This window comes from Dreissena polymorpha, chromosome 4, assembly GCF_020536995.1.
Source record: "Dreissena polymorpha isolate Duluth1 chromosome 4, UMN_Dpol_1.0, whole genome shotgun sequence".
Classification (NCBI taxonomy): Eukaryota; Metazoa; Mollusca; class Bivalvia; order Myida; family Dreissenidae; genus Dreissena; species Dreissena polymorpha.
In genome coordinates this window covers 131154409-131180038 of record NC_068358.1, presented here as the reverse complement: position 1 = coordinate 131180038, position 25630 = coordinate 131154409, and the positions used below count along the sequence as shown (strand labels likewise).

The 25630-nt window shown below is 35.5% G+C and overlaps 1 protein-coding gene across 1 annotated transcript in view; it reads left to right on the top strand.

Moving 5' to 3' along the window:
* The window catches only part of LOC127876518 (uncharacterized), a 45503-nt gene extending 21422 nt beyond the window's left edge, over positions 1-24081 (top strand). The window contains exons 2-4 of the mRNA XM_052421818.1: positions 5142-5352; positions 6420-6553; positions 22074-24081. Of these exons, the coding sequence (XP_052277778.1) occupies positions 5142-5352; positions 6420-6553; positions 22074-22138 (410 nt within the window). The 3' untranslated portion in view covers positions 22139-24081. The remainder of the gene's footprint in view (positions 1-5141; positions 5353-6419; positions 6554-22073) is intronic.
* Positions 24082-25630: the final 1549 nt, after the last annotated feature.

Genomic DNA, 25630 nt, shown 5'->3' with positions numbered 1-25630 from the left:
CACTTTTCTCAGAAAGTATCAATGCTATTGCATTCAAACTTGGTACACTTACTTACTATCATGAGGGGACTGGACAGGCAAAGTTAGATAACTCTGGCGTGCATTTTGACAGAATTATGTGCCCTTTTTATACTTAAAAAATTGAAAATTTTGGTTAAGTTTTGCGTTTAGTTCCACTTTTCTCAGTAAGTATCAATGCTATTGCATTCAAACTTGGTACACTTACTTACTATCATGAGGGGACTGGGCAGGCAAAGTTAGATAACTCTGGCATGCATTTTGACAGAATTATGTGCCCTTTTTATACTTGGAAAATTGACAATTTTGGTTAAGTTTTGTGTTTAGGTCCATTTTATTCCTTAAGCATCAAAGCTATTGCTTTCATACTTGCAACACTTACTAACTTTCATAAGGGGACTGTGCAGGCAAAGTAATGTAACTCTGACTGGCATTTTGACAGAATTATGTGCCCTTTTTATACTTAGAAAATTGAAAATTTGATAAAGTTTTGTGTTTAGGTCCACTTAATTCCTACAGTATCAAAGCTATTGCTTTCATACTTGCAACACTTATTAACTATCATAAGGGGACCGTGCAGGCAAAGTTATGTAACTCTGACTGGCATTTGGACGGAATTATGGGCCCTTTATACTTAGAAAATTGAAAATTTGGTTAAGATTTATGTTTTGGTCCACTTTACCCCTAAAGTATCATAGATATTGCTTTCATACTTGGAACACTCAAAAACTATCATAAGGGTACAGTAAAAGGACAAGTTGCATAACTCTGGTTGTCATTGTTACGGAATTATGGCCCTTTTTTGACTTAGTAACTTTTAATATATGGTTAAATTTTGTGTTTCGATCCACTTTACTTCTTAAGTATCAAGGCTATTGCTTTCAAACTTCAAATACTTTCATGCTATCATGAGGTTACTGTACCTGGCAAGTTGAATTTTACCTTGACCTTTGAATGACCTTGACTCTCAAGGTCAAATTATTAAATTTTGCTAAAATTGCCATAACTTCTTTATTTATGATTAGATTTGATTGATACTTTGACGAAACTACTCTTGCCTGACATACCACAATAGACTCCACCCAAACCGTCCCCCGTGCCCTTCCCCCCCTCCCCCCCCTCCCCCCCACCTCCCCCCTGCCCCCCCCCCCTATTTTTTTTTTTTTTTTTTTTTAAGATCATCTCACAAATGACCACCACACCCTCACACTATACCCCCACCCCACCCCCCCCCCACCCCCCCACCCCCCCCCCCCCCCCCCCCAATTTTTATTTTTTTAATTTTTTTTTTTTTTTTTTTTTTTTTTTTTAAGATATATCACAAATTACACCACAACCACCCCCCCCACCCCAATTTTCTTTTTTTTACGCGTATGTTGAAATACCGGTCCAACCATCGCACCCCAAAAAACCCCCCCCCCCCCCCCAATGCCCCTTTCCCCCCCCCCCCCCCCCCCCCCCCCCACCCCCCACCCCCCCCCCCCCCCCCCCCCCCCCGCCCCCGATTTTTTTTTTTTTTTTTTTTTTTTTTTTTCGCTTTTTTGGAAGATTATGTAATAAATGTCCACAACTCCACACTATACACCCCTCTTCACTCCACCCCTCCCTCCTTTGTGATTGAAAATGAGAGTCCCTTCACCTTTAAAAAGAAAATAGATGAGCGGTCTGCACCCGCAAGGCGGTGCTCTTGTTATACTGTTCTTATAATCATATTTATAATGTTTCCCAATTTCATGGTTTATCGCGCTATTTTTCCAATTTCATGGTTTATCGCGCTTATTTTCCCAATTTCATGGTTTATTGCGCTATTTTTCCCAATTTCATGGTTTATTGCGCTATTTTTCCCAATTTCATGGTTTATCGCGCTATTTTTCCCAATTTCATGGTTTATTGCGCTATTTTTCCCAATTTCATGGTTTATTGCGCTATTTTTCCCAATTTCATGGTTTATCGCGCTATTTTTCCCAATTTCATGGTTTATCGCGCTATTTTTCCCAATTTCATGGTTTATTGCGCTATTTTTCCCAATCCAAATGCCACAGGCTGTAACAAAAAAAAGCAACAAAAATCACTGACAACATATGTAGAATTCTTTACATTTTATTGTTTTGGTGGTGTATTCCTTATGGTGAACATAAGAAAAAGGAAAAAGCGACAATATTAAGAAACACAAAGTCTTCATGATTCTCACAATAACAACAACAACAAAAAACAACTGAATGCAACAGATTTTAAAGATCAGTTAATTCTTCATGCTTTTTAGAAGTTTATTATTTTAATATTTAATACATTATGCAATATTTTTTTTAATGAATGCTTAATTTATCTAAACATATTTTTTTTGAATAAAATCTACATCTATACATGCTTATTACACCACAAACATATGTGTTAAACGTATAATTATAGCAAAGTACAAAACATCCCTGATAGAATAAGAATTTATATTATTATAACGTTCAAACAATATTTCAAAGCATTACGAAATAATTTTTAAGAAGGAATTTTTAATTTATATTGACATGGTTTTTTAACAAAATCTACACATATACATGCTTATTAATACAAACAAAAAACAAAAACATATGAGTTAATCATGTAATTAAAGCAAGGTACATAATATCCCTGATAAATAAAAGATTGTCTTCAATTTTTATAATGAAAACTTATTTTATCTAAACATTTTTTTTATAACGTCTACATCTACACATGTTTTTTACACCAAAATATATGCGTTAATCATATAATTAAAGCAAGGTTCAGAACATCCCTGATTAATGAAGGATTGTCATCAACGTTCATGTGTTGAAGATATCAATTGTATTCATTTATATATAGACATAACTAAATTACGAAAGCGTATTTAAGCAGGCTAGTGTTCGCTCATATTTAGAAGACATAATTATACAAGAACAATATGCAAATTATCTTTTTACAATAAAAATTGTAACGCCATGATTTATTTTCAATATAAAAGATAATGAGATCATGGCAGCAAAAATGTAGATTGCAACCATGGTGGGCAAAAAGTTAAAGTGTGCAAGGGCACCATATTAATTAATTTACATAGGTCTATACTGGGAAGTCCATGATTTAGTCTATATGAACTGAGTTGTGTAATAGCAATAAGCTGGGTATAGATGTATTATACTACTGTGTTGATTCTATGATATATTTTAAACAGCATCTGATTGACTGTTATAACATTCTATATCGTGAAAAAATGCTTTTTTGTGTCCGAAGCCATATTTTGGAAGTGCTTTGGCGGATTTCATTGAAACTTGGTATGAGTATACATATGGATAAGAGGATGATGCATGCCAAATAGCATTATGCACCATTTGTTAATAACGGAGTTATGGCCATTTGTATCTCGAAAAAATGCTTTTTTGAGTGTCAAATTTAACACTTTTGTGTCCAGAAGCATATTGGCGGCGGATATCAATTCTATGAATTTGCTTGTTTATAATGAGAAAGCAATACTGCTCCAGCAGCTGGAGTTTCACTTCGTTATATCATTATGAGTATTTCTTTACCATTGAAATATATTGTGTGTTACTATTAAACAAGCAATTTTCTTTTAAAACATTTAAATCACACTTTTATAACCGCTTCATGCGAAACTGGGTCTTATGGAATTTCAGCCAGCAAAGCTTGAGCCCAGCCTGTGCATACACTTAGTCTGGTCAGATGCGATGCTGTCCGCTTTAAAATCACTCAAGGTTTTATGGTCTCATTATGTATCTCTTGAGACATGCACAGGCTTGGTGGGCTGTAGCTATGATTGCCGCATATAGCATAAGACCCATTTTTCGCATGACATGGGTCTTTTTAAATCTCATTGCGAGTTGTAAATGGTATATTTTAGCACAATGCATTTCGATACAAAATTTCATTAAAAAGCATACAGCAAACTGGCAAATAAAGGTAGCCTGTTCAGGCGTTCATGAACGATTTCCCGACGTACTTACCGAGTACGGCAAACATTTGTGGTTATATAACTAAATGATTTTCCACTTAACATGACACTATACCATTTCGTAAGTGTTTTTATGCCCCCTTTTCGAAGAAAAGATGGCATATAGTGATCGGACTGTCCGTCTGTCTGTCTTTCCGTCACACTTTGCGTTTAGGTTTCGAAAAATGCTCATAACTTCTATGTCCCTTGAGATATAACCTTCATATTAAGTATGCATGTGTAAATGGACAAGGCCTTTCCATTCGCACAAATTTTTTTACCCCTGTGACCTTGACCTTGAACTTGGGGTCTGCGTTTAGGTTTCGAAATCTGCGTTTAAGTTTCGAAAAATGCTCATAACTTCTATGTCCCTTGAGATAAAACCTTCATATTTGGTTTGCATGTGTATATGGACGAGGCCTTTCCATAAGCACACAAATTTTTACCCCTATGACCTTGACCTTGAACTTAGGGTCCGCGTTAGGTTTCGATATCTGCGTTTAGGTTTCGAAAAAAGCTCATAACTTCTATCAAGCGTTTATAGGGGGCATAAGTCATCCTATGGTGACAGCTCTTGTTAGTAATAAGAAGGTGAAGTTGAAAATCGTTTTGGATTCATTGCATCATGACTCAGAAAGTAACGGTCTGCTCTGGTATGTATATAACCAACGAGTAGTTTGAACTGTATTCTCTGTATTGATATTTAATTTGACTCGTGATGGTAAAAGGTTAATTTATTATTACTTTAAAATGTGTCACAAATAATTCTGGACCAAGTATGAGTTATGGAGCTCTTAGAAACCTGTTTTTGCCTCTGGTGCTTTTGCATTTAAGCTTCGAAGTTTAACCCAGTTTTATTCATGTTTGAGCTTTTCATGTATATGTATGTGTCATGTCTGATGCATATCTCACTGTTTGGCATTTGGTTCCTTGCCATAAATGAATGAACGCGTTGTTTAATAATGTTGAAGCAAAAGTTTCACTATATGCTTATTAAGTAAGATGATACCAGCCAAAGAGGTTCAACGTAGGTCAACAAAAATAGCACTTCATACACTTGGGTTTTAAAATTTATTTGCAGCGACTTAAATCAACCTAACAAACGGACTCATAGCGAACAGTGCTGCTATTAACTTATTACAAATATGAGTGTGTTCATTTTCAGTCACCTTGGGCGGTAGCCATGGTTACCAGTGCTGCACAAGTTATACGGATTACAGCGGGACCTACCACCCATCCGAACTGTGCGAAAACTACTGCTGCTTTCAGTTGAACTTGAAAAACTACAAGGTCTGCTGCAACGATGCGTTGATGATGGTTCCCTTCTCGGAAAGGGACCAAGACTCCTGCGTGAAGAGCTGGATAGTGGAACACATGTATGTTTTCATGACAAGTGCCGATGTCCTTTTTATGCCCCCTTTCAAAGAAAAGGGGGCATATAGTGATCGGACTGTCCTTCTGTCTGTCCGTTTGTCTGTCTGTCTTTCCGTCACACTTTGCGTATGGGTTTCGAGAAATGCTCATAACTTCCATGTCCCTTGAGATATAACCTTCATATTTGGTACGCATGTGTATATAAACAAGGCCTTTCCATACGCTTAAAAATTTTTACCCCTGTGTCCTTGACCTTGAACTTGGGGTCCGCGTTTAGGTTTCGAAATCTGCATTTAGGTTTCAAAATATGCTTTTAACTTTTATGTCCCTTGAGATATAACCTTCATATTTGGTATGCATGTGTATATGGACAAGGCCTTTCCATACGCTCACAAATTTTGACCCCTGTGACCTTGACCTTGAACTTGGGGTCCGCGTTTAGGTTTCGAAATCTGCGTTTAGGTTTTGAAAAATTCTCATAAAACTTCTATTTACCTTGAGATATAACCTTCATATTTAGTATGCATGTGTATATGGACAAGGCCTTTCCATACGCACACAAATTTTTACCCCTATGACCTTGACCTTGAACTTAGGGTCCGCGTTTAGGTTTCGAAATCTGCCTTTGGGTTTCGAAAAATGCTCATAACTTCTATCAAAGCTTTTATAGGGGGCATAAGTCATCCTTTGGTGACAGCTCTTGTTTTGAAAATTGTGAAGTAGGGGTAGTAATTGAAAGGAAAATCGCATCATGTAGGGTGAAGTAGGAATCTAATATTTTATTTCAAAAACACATTTCAATCCTGGTTTTACGTAAAATTTAACGCATAACTAAGTTTATAACTGATAATAATATCTGATATACTCTTTGTATGAACAGGTACAGTTCTATCTTTGTCTTCTTATGTATTGTTTATAACTATGAAATACAAATTGAGGTAACATGAATCACCAAACTTCATTTATTATAATAGAAAAATTAAACGTAATTCATCCAGGACTGAAAATTGAAATATATGTTACCAATCATACCAATTTTGATGCACGGTTCCTATTCCTGTCGTTTCAGTTGGGTGCCAATCGTGTGCGGCCTTGTTCTGCTTGGCCTGATCGTGCTGCTGACCTGCTGCTGTTGCTGCGGATGTTGTGCCTGCTGCTGTCGCAGCGGCAGTGGTCGGGTGGTGATCCACTCAGCCGTACCACGTGAGTTCAGTCTTATGTTTGTTCACCTGCGGACCTTTTTCATAAAGGGTTTTACTGCACAATCAATATTATATAAGAATCCTATCACCACCAATATTGTTCCATAATTATATGCAGCTTTCATTGTATACCTGTCAAGGACATTTTTAAAACGAACTTGATAGCTGCTTTAAATCGCGAATTGCATATGAACATAAACCAATTTTAGGAATGTAAACAAGTGACGTTATTTATTGACCCTGCAGCTTTCTCATAAGATGTGTCTCATTTTAATTGTGCTTATATCCCTACAAAATTATGGATCATATGTTAAACAAAGTTGAACTATACCAACTCAATGTTGCAAATTTGATTAACCAATAACATGTTCTTAATTTTGGATTAAAAATAAATTAACCTTGGTATTTTTTAATTTTACCTGTGCATTTTACTTCTACTCAGAGGGATGCCTGAGCTCAATGGCTGTTGTTTTGAGATGCGGACCTTTGTTGACAAAGGTTTTACTTAATGACCCATATCAGTTGTTATCTCTGTCACCAACAACATTTAATGGTCTGTGCATGGGTAAATTTTAATTAGGACGTTGAGTATAACTTGGTCAAATACCGAACGGATAGAAAATGTACCCAAAGGCTGTTAAAGGGACTGTCCAACAGATTAAAGCGTCGTTAGACGCGATTCGATATTTTGGGAAACTACGAGGATTGCTTATATAGCTAAAAAATACCTCCGCATTTTACATTGCGTTTGACGTGAGCATGGAGGGTCGAGTGGTAAAGTTTGGAGACATTTTACTCCAAGCTTCCATGACTCTAGGGGTCAGTGGTTCGAGCCCTGTGGAGGTTAATGTTTTTTCTTCTTTTTTGCTCACCTGATTGCTCAGGTGAGCTTTCTGATCGGTCTTTGTCCGTCGTACGTCCATCCGTCCGTTAACATTAGCTCCTAAACACTCTTGAGGCCACATTTCATGTCCAATCTTCATGAAACTTGGTCAGAAGCTTTGCCCCGATAAAATCTCGGCCAAGTTCGAAACTGGGTTGTGCCGGGTCAAAAACTAGGTGACTAGGTAAAAAAAAAAAATGCCTTGTAAACACTGTAGAAGTCACATTTTCTGTTCAATCTTTATGTAACTTTGTCAAAATGTTCGTCTTAATGATATCTTGTTTGAGTTCAGGGCTCCAGATAAGGTTTTGTGAAATTCTTAAATTACTACCAGATTTTCAAAAAGAATTCTTAACTCTGACATTGTATTCTTAAAACGTTTTGGAAAATAATTCTTATTTTTTCTAAATGACCTAAAAATAAATAATAATGGTTATTTTCATGCAAAAAAAATCAAAATAAGCATACTAGCAACTTTATTTATACGAGTTCAACAGTGTCTATTCAGTATTATACAATTTTATTTTTCCAATACCTTCATATGCCCAAACTGTGTTTAGATTGCATGCCTAAGATGAATTTTTAAATAATTCATATTTAAAACGGCTCTCCCCTTCAATCTTGTCCCTTCCACTCGTTCAATATGTTTTTTTGTGTGTTTAAGTTTGGACCCGTCGTGTCGCGTTTTTGTTTAGCTTTTCCGACTGTGTCGGCAACTGAACATACAACATCGTATAAGATCTTTTCTATAATGTCTTTCTAAACATTTAACTTCGGCTCACTTTGCATACAATATGTTAAACGCGTGTTTTTGGACGCTTTGCAGTTTTTTAGGACGCTCTCTGGGCGCCGCCATTGTTTTTTTGACAGATATATACTGTATACGCCGCTTTTATTGGAAAAAATGCGCTTTGTTAAACAAACCCGATAACCATTCTATATAAGCACCGCAAAGATCTTTAATACACGAAAAGAACTCAATAAAAATCGATACGAACCGATGTAAAAATAATATTCATAACTTGATTTTGTAATTCTTAATGGCACGACAAGATTTTAAAATAAATACGTAACGGACTTGAAAATAATTCGTTATTACGAAAATACGACCCTTATCTGGAGCTCTGGAGTTGAAAAGTGGTTCCGGTCCGTTGAAAAACATGGCCGCCAGTGGGCGGGGCAGTTTTCCTTATTTGGCTATAGAGAAACCTTGTAAACACTCTAGAAGTCACAATTTTTGCCCAATCATTATGAAAGGTGGTCAAAACATTGATTTAATTGATATCTCGGACGAGTTTGAAAATGGTCCAGATCGGTGAAAAAACACGGCCGCCAGTGGGCGGGGCATTTTCTCTATATGTATATAGTGGCAGTTTTCCCTATTTGGCTATAGGGAAACCTTGTAAACACTCTAGAAGTCACAATTTTTGTCCAATCATCATGAAAATTGGTCAAAACATTGGTTTTATTGATATCTCGGACGAGTTCGAAAATGGTCCAGATCAGTGAAAAAACATGGCCGCCAGTAGGCGGGGCATTTTTCTCTATATGTATATAGTGGCAGTTTTCCCTATTTGGCTATAGAGAAACCTTGTAAACACTCTAGAAGTTACAATTTTTGCCTTATCATCATGAAAGTTGGTCAAAACATTGGTTTTATTGATATCTTGGACGAGTTCAACAATGGTTCGGATTGGTGAAAAAACATGGCCGCCAGTGGGCGGGGCATTTTTCTCTATATGTATATAGTGAAAACGTTAACACTCTAGAAGTCACATTTTTGGCCCAATTTTCATGAAATTTGGTCAGAACATTTGTTTCTTTAATTGATACAAGAGTTGAGTTCAAAAATGGTTTCCGTCAAACCTTGTGATCCAACACTTTGGAAGTCACATTTTATGCCCCCCTTCGAAGAAGAGGGGGTATATTGTTTTGATCATGTCGGTCCGTATGTCTGTCTACCAGATTGTTTCCGAATGATAAGTCAAGAACGCTTAGGCCTAGGATCATGAAACTTCATAGGTACATTGATTATGACTCGCAGATGACCCCTATCGATTTTGAGGTTACTAGGTCAAAGGTCAAGGTCACAGTGACCCGAAATAGTAAATTAGTTTCCGGATGATAACTCAAGAACGTTAATGTCTAGGATCATGAAACTTCATAGGTACATTGATCATGACTCGCAGATGACCCCTATTGATTTTGAGGTCACTAGGTCAAAGGTCAAGGTCATTGTGACCCGAAATGGTAAAATGGTTTCTGGATGATAACTCAAGAACGCTTATGCCTAGGATCATGAAACTTCATAGGTACATTGATCCTGACTCACAGATGACCCCTATTGATTTTCAGGGCACTAGATCAAAGGTCAAGGTGACCCAAAATAGTAAAATGGTTTCCGGATGATAACTCAAGAACGCTTATGCTTAGGATCATGAAACTTCATAGGTACATTGATCATGACTTGCAGATGACCCCTATTGATTTTCAGGTCACTAAGTCAAAGGTCAAGGTCACGGTGACTACTTAGAAAAATGGTTTCCGGATGATAACTCAAGAACGCTTACGCTAGGATCATGAAACTTCATAGGTACATTGAGGCGACCCAAAATAGTAAAATTGTTTTACTCAAGAACGCTAATGCCTAGGATGATGAAACTTCATATGTACATTGATCATGACTCGCAGATGACCCCTATTGATTTTCAGATCACTAGGTCAAAGGTCAAGGTCACAGTGTTGCAACTTAGAAAAATGGTTTCCAGATGATAACTCAAGAAGGCCTATGCCTAGGATCATGAAACTTCATACATACATTGATCATGACTTGCAGATGACCCGTATTGACTTCCAGGTCACTAGGTCAAGGTCATGGTTACTTGACACAGTAAAATGGTTTTTGGATGATAACTCAAGAAAGCTTACGCCTAGGATCATGAAACAATATAATGGTCAAGTTGATAGAATTTTCTTATTAAATCAATCAAAAATGGAATTTATCATGTAGTTGTTTTGAACATCTTATAACTTTGTTATCCATCTGACATGTGTGCATTATAATCATTGCATCTTTTTTAAGATGTTTGTGGTTTAAAGTGTTTTTTTTTGTTTTGGTAATTAAACACAAAGCACTAAATTGACAATTTCCAGACAGACTAACAGTGGGCTGACCTTGAAACTATGCAAGATGGAATGTAATTCATTTGTTTGTTTTGTAATTTAAAATCTTAACATGTCAACTATGAAAACACTATACAATTATTATTTTGTTATCAGACTAGGACACTACAGTTCATATGTGCTCTCAAATCTACAAGTACACAAGAAAAAACACACACAACTCAATTTGATATAAACACATTGATGCCTAACATTGATTATGAGAGAGAGGAAGGAATGAGTCGTGCTGAAGGATACACACATTGATTGTTTATGAAGTTAATGTATGGGATCAGGAATAACATTTTGCTGCAATTGGTTGGTGTGTGAGCTCTGGTCAACAGGCTGTGTTTGAAGTAGACATTAACAATGGATATATGCTACTGCTGATAAAGGGTTCTAAAATATACAGCTACATGTACCAAATTTAGGTTTGGAATGTAAATTGCTAACTGTTTGCTACATTGATCATGACTCACCAATGACCACTATTGATCTTCTCGTCACTAGGTCAAGGTGACAGTCACAGTGGTTTAAAATACAAAAAATTGTTTTCAAATGATAACTCAAAAACACTTTCACCTAGGATAAAAACTTCATAGGTACATTGATCATGATTATAAAAATACCCCTTTTGAATTTCAAATCACTACATCAAAGATCAACATCACAGTGACTCAAAACAATAAAATTGTTTCTTGATATTTACTGACAATGCTTATGCCTAGATTCATGATCTTCATAGTTACATTGATCATGACTGGCAGACAGAGCTCCAGATAATATTTTCAGCCGAGGGGTATTTCACTCATGAATTTTTTAATTGATGAGTGAAAATCATAATCCGATAATTTTAAGGAGTATTTATGTTCAAAGGACCTGAAGTAATAATAAATTGTACTTGTAGTGTTAACTTGCTATTACAAGCAGTTTTGTACACAATAAAGCAATAACTTATGTTTTATTTAATATACTATCAATAATAGGGCGTACAATTTTTTCTGGTGTTACTAATGACGATGTCGACTTAATAGAGATCGACCATTTATAACTGGCTCGCCATTAATTTTTGTTTTATTTACATGACAATAAAACACAAAACATGCAGACGCTGCTGAACATGTCACAAAAAGAAAAGCGCTTTCGGGACAGGGACTGCCGGTCAGGGCGGCACAGATCGTGACAGTCATATGAAAAACAAGCAAGCAGCAAGTTTTCGCATTACATAATGATTCTAGTGGATTCATTGATTGCAAACCGGATTTAAATATACCCTTCTCGAAAAAGTGCACTAAATGCGCATGTTATTGGCACCGTATTTTTTGCTTAACAAGTGCATTTTATTCTGTTAAAAAAACAACACTTGTTACTAGTGTGTTTATACATATAAGTGTATTTTTTCCATGAAATAATACACTCAAGTGCGTTTATTATGATAATAAGTGCGCTTAAGTTTATTTTTAAGCGCATTTATACACTTGAGTGTTTTTTAAGACATACAAATAATACACTTCATGGTCAAAAAAATTTTTTTAATGCCCATTAATACACTCATAGAAATAATACACTTCATTGAGTATTCAAAGTGAATTATTTAAGCGCATTAATACACTTGAGTGCATTTCCAGACATACAAATAAAACACTTCATTGAGTTTTCAAAGTGAATTTTTGTAGGCGCATTAATACACTTGAGTGCATTTCCACTGATACAAATAATACACATTACAAAATTGAGTGAATTGTTTTTAGCGCATTAATACACTTGAGTGCATTCCCGGTCATACAAATAATACACCTTACAGTATTAAAAGTGAATTTTTAAGCGCATTAATACACTTGAGTGCATTTTAAGTCATACAAATGATACACTTAATGAAGTGTTGGAAGTGAATTTTTTAAGCGCATTATACGCTCAAGTGTACTTTTCATCACTTCAAATTAATATGCTTAAAAATTTACCAAATTAAAAAAAAATCCCAGCATTTTGAAGCCAGCATTCATTCTTTAAATGAAAGGTTTGTGTAAACACATACATAAAAAACAAAAAGTACAATTCAATAGATAAGTACACACTTTTATTAGAATGTAAAACCTTAAAAAATTAAAACAAATGTTACATATCTACATAAAAGAGAGGGTTCAAACAAGCTATTGCCTATCAGGAATTAACAACTGAAAATATCAAGCTCATACTAGTGATTTTTCTCCCCTCTGATTACCGGTAACTGATTAACAGCCAAATACAGGTGGTTTCCGCTTCAAAAAATATTAAAGTTTTCCCCTCCTTAAGCTGAAATGTTTTCCCTATCATTTACTAGATTTTTATATATTACATTAATTCCAAATCCCTTTTTAATATGAACAAAAGCAGCACATTCAATTCAATCATATTCTGGATCCTAATATATGTTAAATGAACCATATTCATGAAATTAATACCTTATTTTTAAGATCTTACTTTTTTGTTCATTACTGCGCTAAAATATGCCCTTCTGAGAGCCAGTATATACAGGTTGTTTTGAATTTTCAAAGAAAATCACTGCATACATGCTGACAATATTTAGCAGCTTAGCCCCTGTCACTATATTTGTTGTTTTACACTGTTCCTTACAAAGAATGCATTCATAAACCACCCTTTATAGAGCAGTTCACCAGCTGATCAGGTCTGAATACTACTGTCATGGTCTGCGAGGCGCTTCTCGTGCATGATCTCATTTGAAATAAGGTCCTGAAAGATATTTTATAATGTAAGTGTTAAATATTGCTGTTATGGTGATCTTGTTCAACTGTTGCTATAAATATCATAAATTTAAATCAAAACAAGTTTGTTGGCTTGTTGTTTTTGTTTGTTTATTTTTGCAATTTTAATCTCGTGATCATATGTGACTAACCGCTTTTCATAAACAGGGTTCGACATTAACTTTTTTTACAGCCAGACCATCGGACCAGCTCCTCTTAAAATGTACTAGCCCGAATATGATGTCTACTAGACCATAAATGACATAACAAATAAACACAATTGTGTCGTGTAACTGTTTAATCAATTATTTATCAGTAAATAATTAGTGAACACAAGAAAGTCATTTTGATGCAAAGAGTAAAAAATAAAATAAAACTATTTAACAACATAAATTCTTTGTTATAATTTCACTGTTTATCACCAGTTAAATAAATGATGTCTGTACAGCAGGTGACATTTATTCAAGGTCATCAAATTCTGGCCTCCTTGACCGCTGTGCTCCATGCAACCACAGCTCCAAGGCCCTTTTTCCAGCATAATCTGTGTCAGTTTTACCGTCGGATTCTTCTTTATTAACTTATTTGTCGGATGAAAATCCAATCTTGAACAAAGCCATTCTTTAAATAACATTCTCTCGTCTGCTACGCCAAAATGTTTACATTGATGATACCGATTGTCAATAGAAGTCGTAAAAACATGATGTAAAGTTCTAAGACACTTCATAAAATCATTAATATTCATGACAACTTGACCAATGGAAACAAGCAATTTCTGCGGGAAGCTCTCCTTCGCGTCTAAAAATAGCGATGAATCATGTGAATTCTCCGCGTTTATTTATATACGCTAGTTTTGTTCTGATGTAAATAACGGATACGAGAGTTATTTTACACATTAAGAGAAAAAGGTTTTCGGTTAGGTATAGTTATATGAATCAGTATAGATTTGTTATGTACGACCAGTCGGACAAGCTAGCCCACAGTTTTACTAGCCCGACCACCGATCTTACTAGACAATGTCTGTCGGACGTGCCTTAGTGTCGAACCCTGATAAATAATTTAAAGAAATTACATTTGGTAGAAAATACTGTTTATAAATGTACTAATATATGTGGTCTCCTTTGGCTGTGTGAACTGGTCGAAAGTGTGACGTCTTTAAAATGCAATAACCTTTATTATTTAGTTTTACCTCTCAACAAATCCATCTTTTCTTGGTCAAAGACAAGCTAGAGGGTGCGGTTTCCCACTCCTGTTCCCCTCAAGTTGGCCTGCTCGTGCAGGGTAAAACCTGGTATAAATGTCCATACATCAGGTAGTCCCCCTTTTGCTCCCTTTTTTGGCAGGCGATGATGCACATTCTGTCCTATGGATCTTCCGATAAATGTAAATTTCACCTTGGGTTTTAACCTTCAAATATAAAATATAAAAGTTCTTATTAAATATGGGGGAAAGAAATCTGCTCATTAATGACAAGAAATAGGTATAAATAAATTTTAAGATAACAATAACCATAAAATACAGCCATAATAATTCAAATGGTGTTTTTTTCCTTAAAATTGCATTACATTTACTTATCCATTTACATTTCCCAGTGGCAATACATAAATATGATAATGATCATAATTAATTAAATTAAAGAGATGCAGAAATGAAAATACAAACCTGTTACAGCTGTTCTTCAGTATTCCAAAAAAACGGCAGTTGTTGAACTATGAGACCACATCTCTTTAACCACCCACTTTGAATCTTCTTTGCAACAAACTTATTGTTGATTTACACATTGTTTACAAAAAATAATTTCCTGTGCTCCAAATACACTTCAACTCCAATATATCACGGTCCGTTATATCGCGTTGTCCAATATATCGCGAATCGGCTATGGCTCCCAAAAATCTGATGAGCATAATCCTTAAATAAAATGTTTTTATCTGAGAATTTGATGCATTAAAATCCGTTTCAAGCAAGTATTTTTCCCTTTTTTTTCACCAACTTTAATCCAATAGTCATAATCCAGTTTTGACCAGATTGTTTGCTTACATTGTACATCACATTAACACCTGTGTACTGCGATAAACAAAAGACCAATTTGTCAAACATGACAGGTCATTTCGGGTGTTACAATTCTCTATTGAATTTGCTTTGAACTGCCGAAACGCACCAGTGCACACATGAAGGTGTACACAATTATAACAGTAAATGTCACAAGTCAATACTGACCTATCTCAACAATCTGTGTGCGTTAGATACAGTATAATACAATATAGATCAGTTAGTCACAATGCTCTACTATTAAACCCCATGCTGTGCATGCTTTTCATGAGAAATGAATGACGTCATTTTGTACATGGGTCTAATTTGTGCATGCTTTCTTGAACAATAAAACTCGGCAATGTTTTTCGGATTACAAATTTAATTATACGCATTTGAAAATACTCACATGGAATAATGTTTTGTGTTATACCAATTAATGACATATGGATATAACACAAACTTGAATAAGGTTGGTAAATTGCATAATGATGCTAATGTATACATATACATGCATACATAAACTGACAATTTATATCGCACGCCGGATATATCACGGTCGCGATCTTTGGACCCCTTCAACCGCGATATATTGGAGTTGCAGTGTAACTTGCTGTGCTCCAACCAATCAAAAGTGGTTTGTTTTAAAATAGATGGTTCCAGAACCAATCAAAAGTCTATAAACACCCCTTTGTTTGGGCTAGATGGAGCACTGATAGGGATTAGTGTTTATGATGCTAATGGATCTCTTATCTGATCCTGATCTTATCTGATATTTATTGAATAATACACAGCACACTTAGCACATTATATTTAATTGTGAATATTTCAATATAACATACTGAATGGTGTTAGCAAATAATAATAATATTATAAAAAATATTTAAATTGTCTTTTAAAATGTATGTTTATAGTCAATGTGGTAGACATTAATTGAATTGGGGTTAAATATCAGTGTAAGAAAGTTCAAATACTTATTTTTTATGTTGTGGAGATATAATTGATTCTGGCACGCCCACATAATATTTTTGAAACTTTCAATATTTTTAATTAGTTACCCACAGCCTGATTTAGTTGTACTTTTCCCTTTAAAAGCTGCTCTACTGATTCACATATTTTATGACCTGACAAATTGCAACAAAAGACCATAAACATTATGTGAAGATAAAAAAGAATTCAGTACAATCCTCCTATTAAACACTATATCTCTGTCCTTAAACTTCAGTTAGTTGCTATAGTGTTGCTCTTTTTATGAAGATGCACTAAAACTACACTTGTACAGAAAGAATATTTTTTTTGCAAATCAGAAGATACACTAATATGCACAAAAAATGCACTTCATTAAAAAAAATGCACTTATTGCATAAAAAGATGCACTTTGTCTACAGAAGATACACTAAAAGTACAGTAAAATACACTTAAAGATAATGAAAATACAGAAAAAATGCACTTTTGTGCACTTAATTATGAAAAAAATGCAGAAAAAATACACTTTTCAGTGAAAATCCAGAAAAAATACACTTTTAAAAGTGTATTTTGTTAAAAAGTGCATTTTGTTTTGAGAAGGGTATCTTACAGTTTAAACATGTGCTTAGTCTCATTATCTTAATGGTAAGCGGGTGGTATCCGTAAAACTTGTTTATTATATATGTGTATAACGGCTGCCATTTAAAGCGGGTATATACGATTTAGTCAAATATTTATGAATTTATATAAACTGTGTAAAAAACTTATTATATATATATTTAATATAAATTAAAATAAAAGTTAAGAAGAACATGTGTCGAAAAATGCGAAATAAGCCAGATATTTAATTCTGAAATTGAAAACGGCTGTACAGCCGAATTCACCAGCATGTATACCATACATGCACGATGTGCATCTAAACTTAGTTTAACGGTTTATTTGAAATTCTGCAACGATATCTATTCATACGACACACGCACACTATCTCCGATCCTAATACAAAGAGGAATGTAGGAAAATATGTACGTCACTATCGGCTCGGGGCGCTAATTTGTCTTTGCTGCATTTTATGAAATTCGGCTTTAATGTATAATTTTTCTTGCCTATTTTGTGTTATTGTAACATATTTTATCAATATATTACAATTAAACACATATAAAAAATCGTATATACCCGCTTTAAAAAGTGCTTGAAGGAAAAAGGTTTTTCCATAGTGCCACACAAGAGATGAACTGATAGCAAAACTTATATGCTTGAAGTTGGGCGATTTGGTTTTTTTTTTCGAATGTGATGTCAAATGTTTTCACCATTAACGTATATCGATTTTCAGCAATGCAGCGGAGAGTCCGTTGTGCCAACATCAGCCTTTATCGTGGGTCAAAATGAAATGATACCGTTCTGACTGAGGAGTAAATTAGGTTGGGAACCACATTCTGTACATAGATGGTGATGTCACTACGTTTTTACTGGTGTGGACACAATGACGGGAACCAGTCATGATTACATGAACTTATATTCATGTATAAACGGCTAATACGCATTGAAATTGCACACGATACGTAATCCGAATTTAGCCAGGAGTTTTTTTACTCAACAAAATTTTAAGCCATGCGTATTTTCTTTTTTTTCATGCGTATTTTACGCAAATACGCATCTTATCTGGACCTCTGCTGGCAGATGACCAACATAATGTTAAAGTCACTAGGTCAAACGTCTTTATAACAATGACTCGGCACTGTAAAATGGTGTCCAGATGACAACTCAAGAAACCAAGGTTAAAAGTCAAAGTCACAATGACTAACATACAGTATTCATATTCACACAATGGCTGCCATTACAACTGACAGCCCATATGCAGGCATGCATGTTTTACAAACAGCCCAATACAATTGGTAAAAATTCAATGAACACACTCTTCTCAGGTGAGCGAACTAGGGCCATCTTGGCCCTCTTGTTTAAAACTGTATTCTTATTTTTTACTGGAGAATTTTAGTTCAAATGTTTACATTTATCAATATAAAGCATTTAAAGCAGTTAATGACAAGCTTTAATACATGCCAAATTCTGTTGGACGGCCCCTTTAAACGTAAACCCTATTTGAGAATAATTACAGAATGTTCAACAATAAGTTGATTCACTGTTTAGTAATATGGTGGGTTTAAATTTTTAGCTCACCTGATTGCTCAGGTGAGCTTTTTTGACCGGTCTTTGTCCGTCGTATGTCCATCCGTCCATTAACATTTGCTCGTAAACTCTCTAGAGGCCACATTTCTTGTCCCATCTTTATAAAACTTGGTCAGAAGCTTTGTCCCAATGAAATCTCGGCCGAGTTCGAAACTGGGTTGTGCCGGGTCAAAAACTAGGTCACTAGGTCAAAAAAAAAGAAAAACGTAAACACTGTAGAAGTCACATTTCATGCCCAATTTTCATGTAACTTTGTCAAAATGTTTGTCTTAATGATATCTTGGTTGAGTTCACAAGTGGTTCCGATCCGTTGAAAAACATGGCCGCCAGTGGGCGGGGCAGTTTTCCTTATTTGGCTTTGGAGAAACCTTGTAAACACTCTTGAAGTCACAATTTTTGCCCAATCATCATGAAAGTTGGTCAAAACATTGGTTCATTTGATGTTTCGGACGAGTTCGAAAATGGTCGAGATCAGTGGCGGGGCATTTTTCTCTATATATGTATATAGTGGCAGTTTTCCCTATTTGGCTATAGAAAAACCTTGTAAACACTCTAGACGTCAGAATTTTTGCCCAATCATCATGAAAAATGGTCAAAACATTGGTTTTATTGATACCTTGGACGAGTTTGAAAATGGTCGGAATTGGTGAAAAACATGGCTGCCAGTGGGCCGGGCATTTTTCTCTAAATGTATATTGTGAAAACATGTGAACACAGTAGAAGTCACATTTTTGGCCCTATTTTTATGAAATTTGCTCAGAACATTTGTTTTCTTGATACGAGAGTTGAGTTAAAAAATGGTTCCGGTCAGTTGAATAACATGGCTGCTGGGAGGGAAGCAGTTTTTTTCATTATCCCTCCCCCTTTCGAAGAAGAGGGGGTATATTGTTTTGCTCATGTCGGTCTGTCCGTCCACCAGATGGTTTCCAGATGATAACTCAAGAGCGCTTATGCCAAGGATCATGAAACTTCATAGGTACATTAATCATGACTCGCAGATGACCACTATTGATTTTCAGGTCACTGGGTCAAAGGTCAAGGTCACGATGACCCGAAATAGTAAAATGGTTTTCCGGTGATAACTCGAGAACACTTATGCCTAGGATCATGAAACTTCATATATACATTGATCATGACTCGCAGATGACCCCTATTGATTTTGAGGTCACTAGGTCAAAGGTCAAGGTCACAGTGACCCAAAGCAGTTAAATGGTTTCTGGATAGTAATTCAAGAACGCTTATGCCTAGGATCATGAAACTTCATAAATACATTGATCATGACTCGCAGATAACCCCTATTGATTTTCAGGTCACTAGGTCAAAGGTCACGATGACCCGAAATAGTAAAATGGTTTCCGGATGATAACTCAATAATGCTTAGGCCTAGGATCATAAAACTTTATAGGTACATTGATCATAACTCAAAGATGACCCCTATTGATTTTCAGGTCACTAGGTCAAAGGTCAAGGTCACGATGACCCGATATAGTAAAATGGTTTCCGGATAATAACTCAAGAATCTTAGGCCTTAGATCATGAAACTTCTTAGGTACATTGATCATGACTCGTAGATGACCCCTATTGATTTTCAGGTCACTAGGTCAAAGGTCAAGGTCACCGTGACTTGAAATAGTAAAATGGTTTCCAGATGATAACTCAAGAACGCTTATGTCTAGGATCATGAAACTTCATAGGTACATTGATCATGACTCGAAGTTGACCCCTATTGATTTTTAGGTCACTAGGTCAAAGGTCAAGGTCACGGTGACCTGAAATAGTAAAAAGGTTTCTGGATGATAACTCAAGAACGCTTATGCCTAGGATCATGGAACTTCATAGGTACAATGATCATGACTCGCAGATGACCCCTATAGATTTTCAGGTCACTAGGTCAAAGGTCAAGGTCACAGTGACCTGAAATAGTGAAATGGTTTCTGGATGATAACTCAAGAACGCTTATGCCTAGGTTCATGAAACTTCATAGGTATATTGATCATGACACGCAGATGACCCCTATTGATTATCAGGTCACTAGGTCAAAGGTCAAGGTCACAGTGCCATAAAACGTATTCACACAATGGCTGTCAAGGTCACGGTGACTCAACTTAGAAAAATGGTTTCCGAATGATAACTCAAGAATGCTAACACCTAGGATCATGAAACTTCATAGGTACATTGATCATGACTCGCAGATGAAATAATGATGAAACTTGACCAGGATGTTTGTCTGGACAATGTCTAGGTCAAGTTTGACATTTGGTAAAGATTGAATGAACTGACTCCTCTTAGGTGAGCGAACTAGGGTCATCTTGGCCCTCTTGTTTTGTTTAAATATCTCTCAACTGTAAAATCAGCAGTAACTACTCTTGAAACAAGTGCCGAAACAATGTGTACATTAACATCTATAATTACCATTTTAAAGCTGTGTACAGTCGCGTCAGTATAACTGAATGCGGTATAAAAATTAATACAGCCTGTTTAAACCGACTGATATATGACTGCGAAACACAGGGGAACGTACAATTGGCTTATTCGTATCATGGTGCGTTACAAAGCAAATTTTACTCGGCATTTTAAAGGGAGCTTTTCATGTTTTAGTAGTTGACAAAATTGAAAAAAAAAGGTTTCAGATTTGCATTTTTTCGTTGTAGAATTAAAATTTAAAAAAGACAGTAACACTCTCAAGGCCTTAAGTACCGGTATACCCAATTTTCAATGAATTGTGTTGAGAACATTTGTAAAATTTATATATGAGCCAAAAAAGTTGGGTACAAAATTAGGTTACTCGGTCAAATGCAAGTAAATGTTTGCGAATCGTCAGGAAACTTTAGGAGAAGATATGGCCATAATGTCTATGATGAATTAGAAATAGGTTCACATTGATTAATCAAAGCGCTGAAGGCACTGTAGGTTTTCGCTGTTGTATAAGTTTAGATGCAACTGAGTTTAAAAATTATGTTATAGCTTTTTATGTTGCAAGTTTTAAATGAACACAACCTATTCAAATTTATAAAGAGTGTGTCTTAAAGCACAGGTCCAGATGTTGTTTTTAAAAAATATACTTTAATCTTCATTTTGGGAAAACAGGGCTTAATGCATATGCATAATTTGTCATCCGAGTACCAGAGACTATATATGATTATATCAGGCCTTAGCTCGGAACTGGGTCATATTTAATTATATCCAATCGATTCGGGAGGTATTGATAATCATCAAGTATGTTCATTGTCTGTCCGAGGTAAATTTACACGTTTCGTCTAACATAAAACGTGCTTCCCACAAAGCATTGATAGTCGTTTGGATACTAGCTTGGATTTTGTACTCGACTTCTCAACACACCCAATTCCCTTAACCTTATTATGATCTTGACCTTGACCTTATTTTGTTCCATTAGATCAATATTTGCAATGCTTCCATTTGGGACATCGGCATGTATTGACCGCCATATCTAGTTCTTAAACCAATAGCAGGCAATAATGGAGAAGCAGTTAAACCGTTTACTTTGATGTGATAATTTCATATTATGCAATTCATGTTTTCATACTTATATTGTTTTCCAGAGACCAGCGTGCTCATGTCTACGCAGCAAACTACGAACGTCATGCATGCCGGGTACGATCAGTAACTCCGCGGACTTCTGAATCAGGGGAAGTAATACGTTGCCAATGCTCCGGGAAGTTATGTTGCATTGTGGGAAGAGACGGAACTCGTATTCTCTGGAAAAAAATGACAGCATTACAAAGTGTCAAGTTAATAAATCAATAACAAACAATAGCTTATGTTTTAATTCTTATTAAAAGTGATATAATTCTCTCATTTACATATAATACGATAAAGTTAGTAATTGTAATAATTTCAACCGCAACTGATACGTGCTATTGGTGTTAAATACTAGTGTTTGTATTGAAATGTATAATGATTATTAAATTGTTATTCTTTTTAAGATGCGAACTTTAACATAAAAAATGAACGTGCTGTGATGTAACCGTGTACCAAATGTTTGCATCATAATGGTGTAATGTTTACGTGGACTTTTGTTTTAGAAGTTATACCATGAACATATTTTCAAGCCATTAATTTTTGCATATTTTTGTTTCATTTGTATAAAAAAGTACATCAACATGTTTTTAATTTAAGTACAAAAGAGAAAACGCCAGTTTTATCATTTAGTTGCTTTATCTTTTACTCCCGCTAGTTCTATGTTTTAGTAATCTGAATTTCAGTTGTGTGTATGTAACATTGTTTGAAATTTACCCTTATGAATCTGCCTATATGTATATAGACCTCTTCTTACATGTTCATGTTATAAAAAAACAAAATTAATAAAAGCACTTTTTCATTAAAATTTAAACATGTGTACAGTTTCCGTAATTAAATGAATGTACACTAATATCTTAAATATTTTTTATATCAAAAGTCTTGGAAAGAAAACAACACGTATTATAGTACATGTTTTACACGTATTTGTCTCGTAGAATCAGCTATGCAAATTCATTTACTTATCGAATACTGTCTTTATTCAATATCACAGAACGTCTTGTTGTCTGTCCCTCTAAATATTTTGTAATTAAACTGAAATGTTTAAGTGCCTTTAAGATGTCTTTGTATTAGGTACTCGGACCATGTGCGGATATACATCGCCTTCTTAACTATTTGTTTCACAACCAACACGTAGCTGTACATACTTTATCAAAGGGACCTGGCTATGTGGATTTAGATTTTTATGCCCCCCTTCGAAGAAGAGGGGGTATATTGCTTTGCGCATGTCGCTTGGGGCTAGGATCATGAAACTTCATAGGTACATTGATCATGACTCGCAGATGACCCCTACTGATTTTGAGGTCACTAGGTCAAAGGTCAAGGTCACGGTGACCCGAAATAGTAAAATGGTTTCCCGATGATAACTCAAGAGCGCTTAGGCCTAGGATCATGAAACTTGATAGGTAGATTGATCATGACTCGCAGTTGACCCCTATAGATTTTCAGGTCACTAGGTCAAAGGTCAAGGTCACAGTGACCTGAAATTGTAAAATGGTTTCCGGATGATAACTCAAGAACGCTTAGGCCTAGGATCATGAAGCTTGATAGGCAGATTGATCATGACTCGCAGATGACCCCTATTGATTTTATGGTCACTAGGTCAAAGGACAATGTGACCCGAAATAGTAAAATGGTTTCCGGATGATAACTCAAGAACGCTTATGGCTAGGATCATGAAACTTCATAGGTACATTGATCACGACTGGCAGATTTTCAGGTCACCAGGTCAAAGGTCAAGGTCACAGTGACAAAAAACATATTCACACAATGGCTGTCACTACAACGGAGAGCCCATATGGGGGGCATGCATGTTTTACAAACAGCCCTTGTTTTAAATGTCTTTTTCTGTTATTTTTTATGTGTTATTTTATTGTGTGCACATACACTCTCTTAGTAGTTTTTGTTTTTGTACATGGGGCCAAGTATATGTTGTGCACTTAGTTTTATTTTAACAGTTTTTATTTTCTTTGCATTTTGTTGTATTATTCTCTCATGTTTCTCCGTTTAATAAATATCTCTATAAAAGAAGATAGTTATGTTTTTTTCTCTAAAACTAACACAATGTATTCTCGCATTCCTGAATATTTAAAAATAAAGAACAGCCTTAAGCTAAAGAAATAATTAATGAGCAGTTCCCAAACTTCAATTGGTTTCGTTACAAGTCGTGTGTATGAAATAAAAGTTGATTTCTCGACCTGTTTTAAAACAAAACACTATTTACGAATAAACAACTCGACTGGTCATTGTAAGCCCTTACAATAGCTCTTGAATTTCTGTTAGAAATCCTGCGCATGGTGCGAAAATAAATCGTGATAGTAGGCATTTTCTCGTCCATATATGCCGGTACATTGAAAAAGACGATATATTTACATCGAATAGCCACACGCTTCAATATGAGAAAATCATCACAAGTATCTCTAGTTATTTTCTTATCAGAATTGTATTTGATACTTGAAAGCATAGTCTGACTATTGCGATATGTTGGGTAAATTACAGGTATTTATGATCTGGTACTTAATTTCCGATGTGATGTTGCTTTCAAGTACAAATGAGGGTGAGAAATAGAAGAACTGTCGTATACAAACGCCAAATTATTTAAGGTATATGAAAATAATTGAATCGACCGGTCAGATCTGTAAATTGTTCAAATGAAATCAGATGGAAGGTCGAATCTTCGACTTATTTCTTCACATTATCATTTTGGAAGCATAATTATAACTGCAAGAGACGAACAAATATGTACTATCAGATTTGACACTTCGTGACTTTAACCACCGCATTTAACGTATTGGCTTAACGTTGAGGTCGTTCTCATAAGTCATGAGCTTGTCACGCCGGGTCAAGGTCATACACAACGATAAATAATATTAGCCTCCGTAGTTTTCACAAATCGATTCACTATTTTGAACCATTTGAAGAGTTTTATTGAAAGTTAGCTTACACATTTAGTTCATTAAGACATGTTTCACCATACATTAGTCAGTGGGTGTAATCACGTGATCGTCAAGATGGCGACGTCCATGCCGACACAGTTATATTTCGCCGTTTTATGACCTTTATTACTTATGTTCATTTTTTAAACGACACTCCCGTTCGGGCCATATCAGTAAAAAGGTGGTTAGCGTTTATTTTGTATTTAAATTCGCGTTATATATCTTCTTTACTCCCCGCAAATTTTCTTAGTGGAGACCTAATTAGGTTATCCCGCTAAGAAATTTCGCAGCCAGTAAAGTCAAGATATACAGCGAATATCACTATGAAATAAACGCCAGCAACTTTCTTGCTAATATGGATCATGATGGAAAGTGACCGGAATTAAAAAAATAAATACAAGTAATAAATGGAATAAACGGCGAAAAATACCTGCCTCGGCATGGACGTCGCCATCTTAATAATCACGTGATTACCCCCTCTGTTAGTCAGTGATGCCGTCTGATGATCAAAGGTTAAACATTTGGGACTCTGTTTTCGCGTCTTCTTCATATCTCACAAAGCCATATAAGGATATTCTGAAAAAGTGAATATGCTTGTAAAGGAAGGCATACGTGAATAATAATTGCGCACATTCAAGGTGATC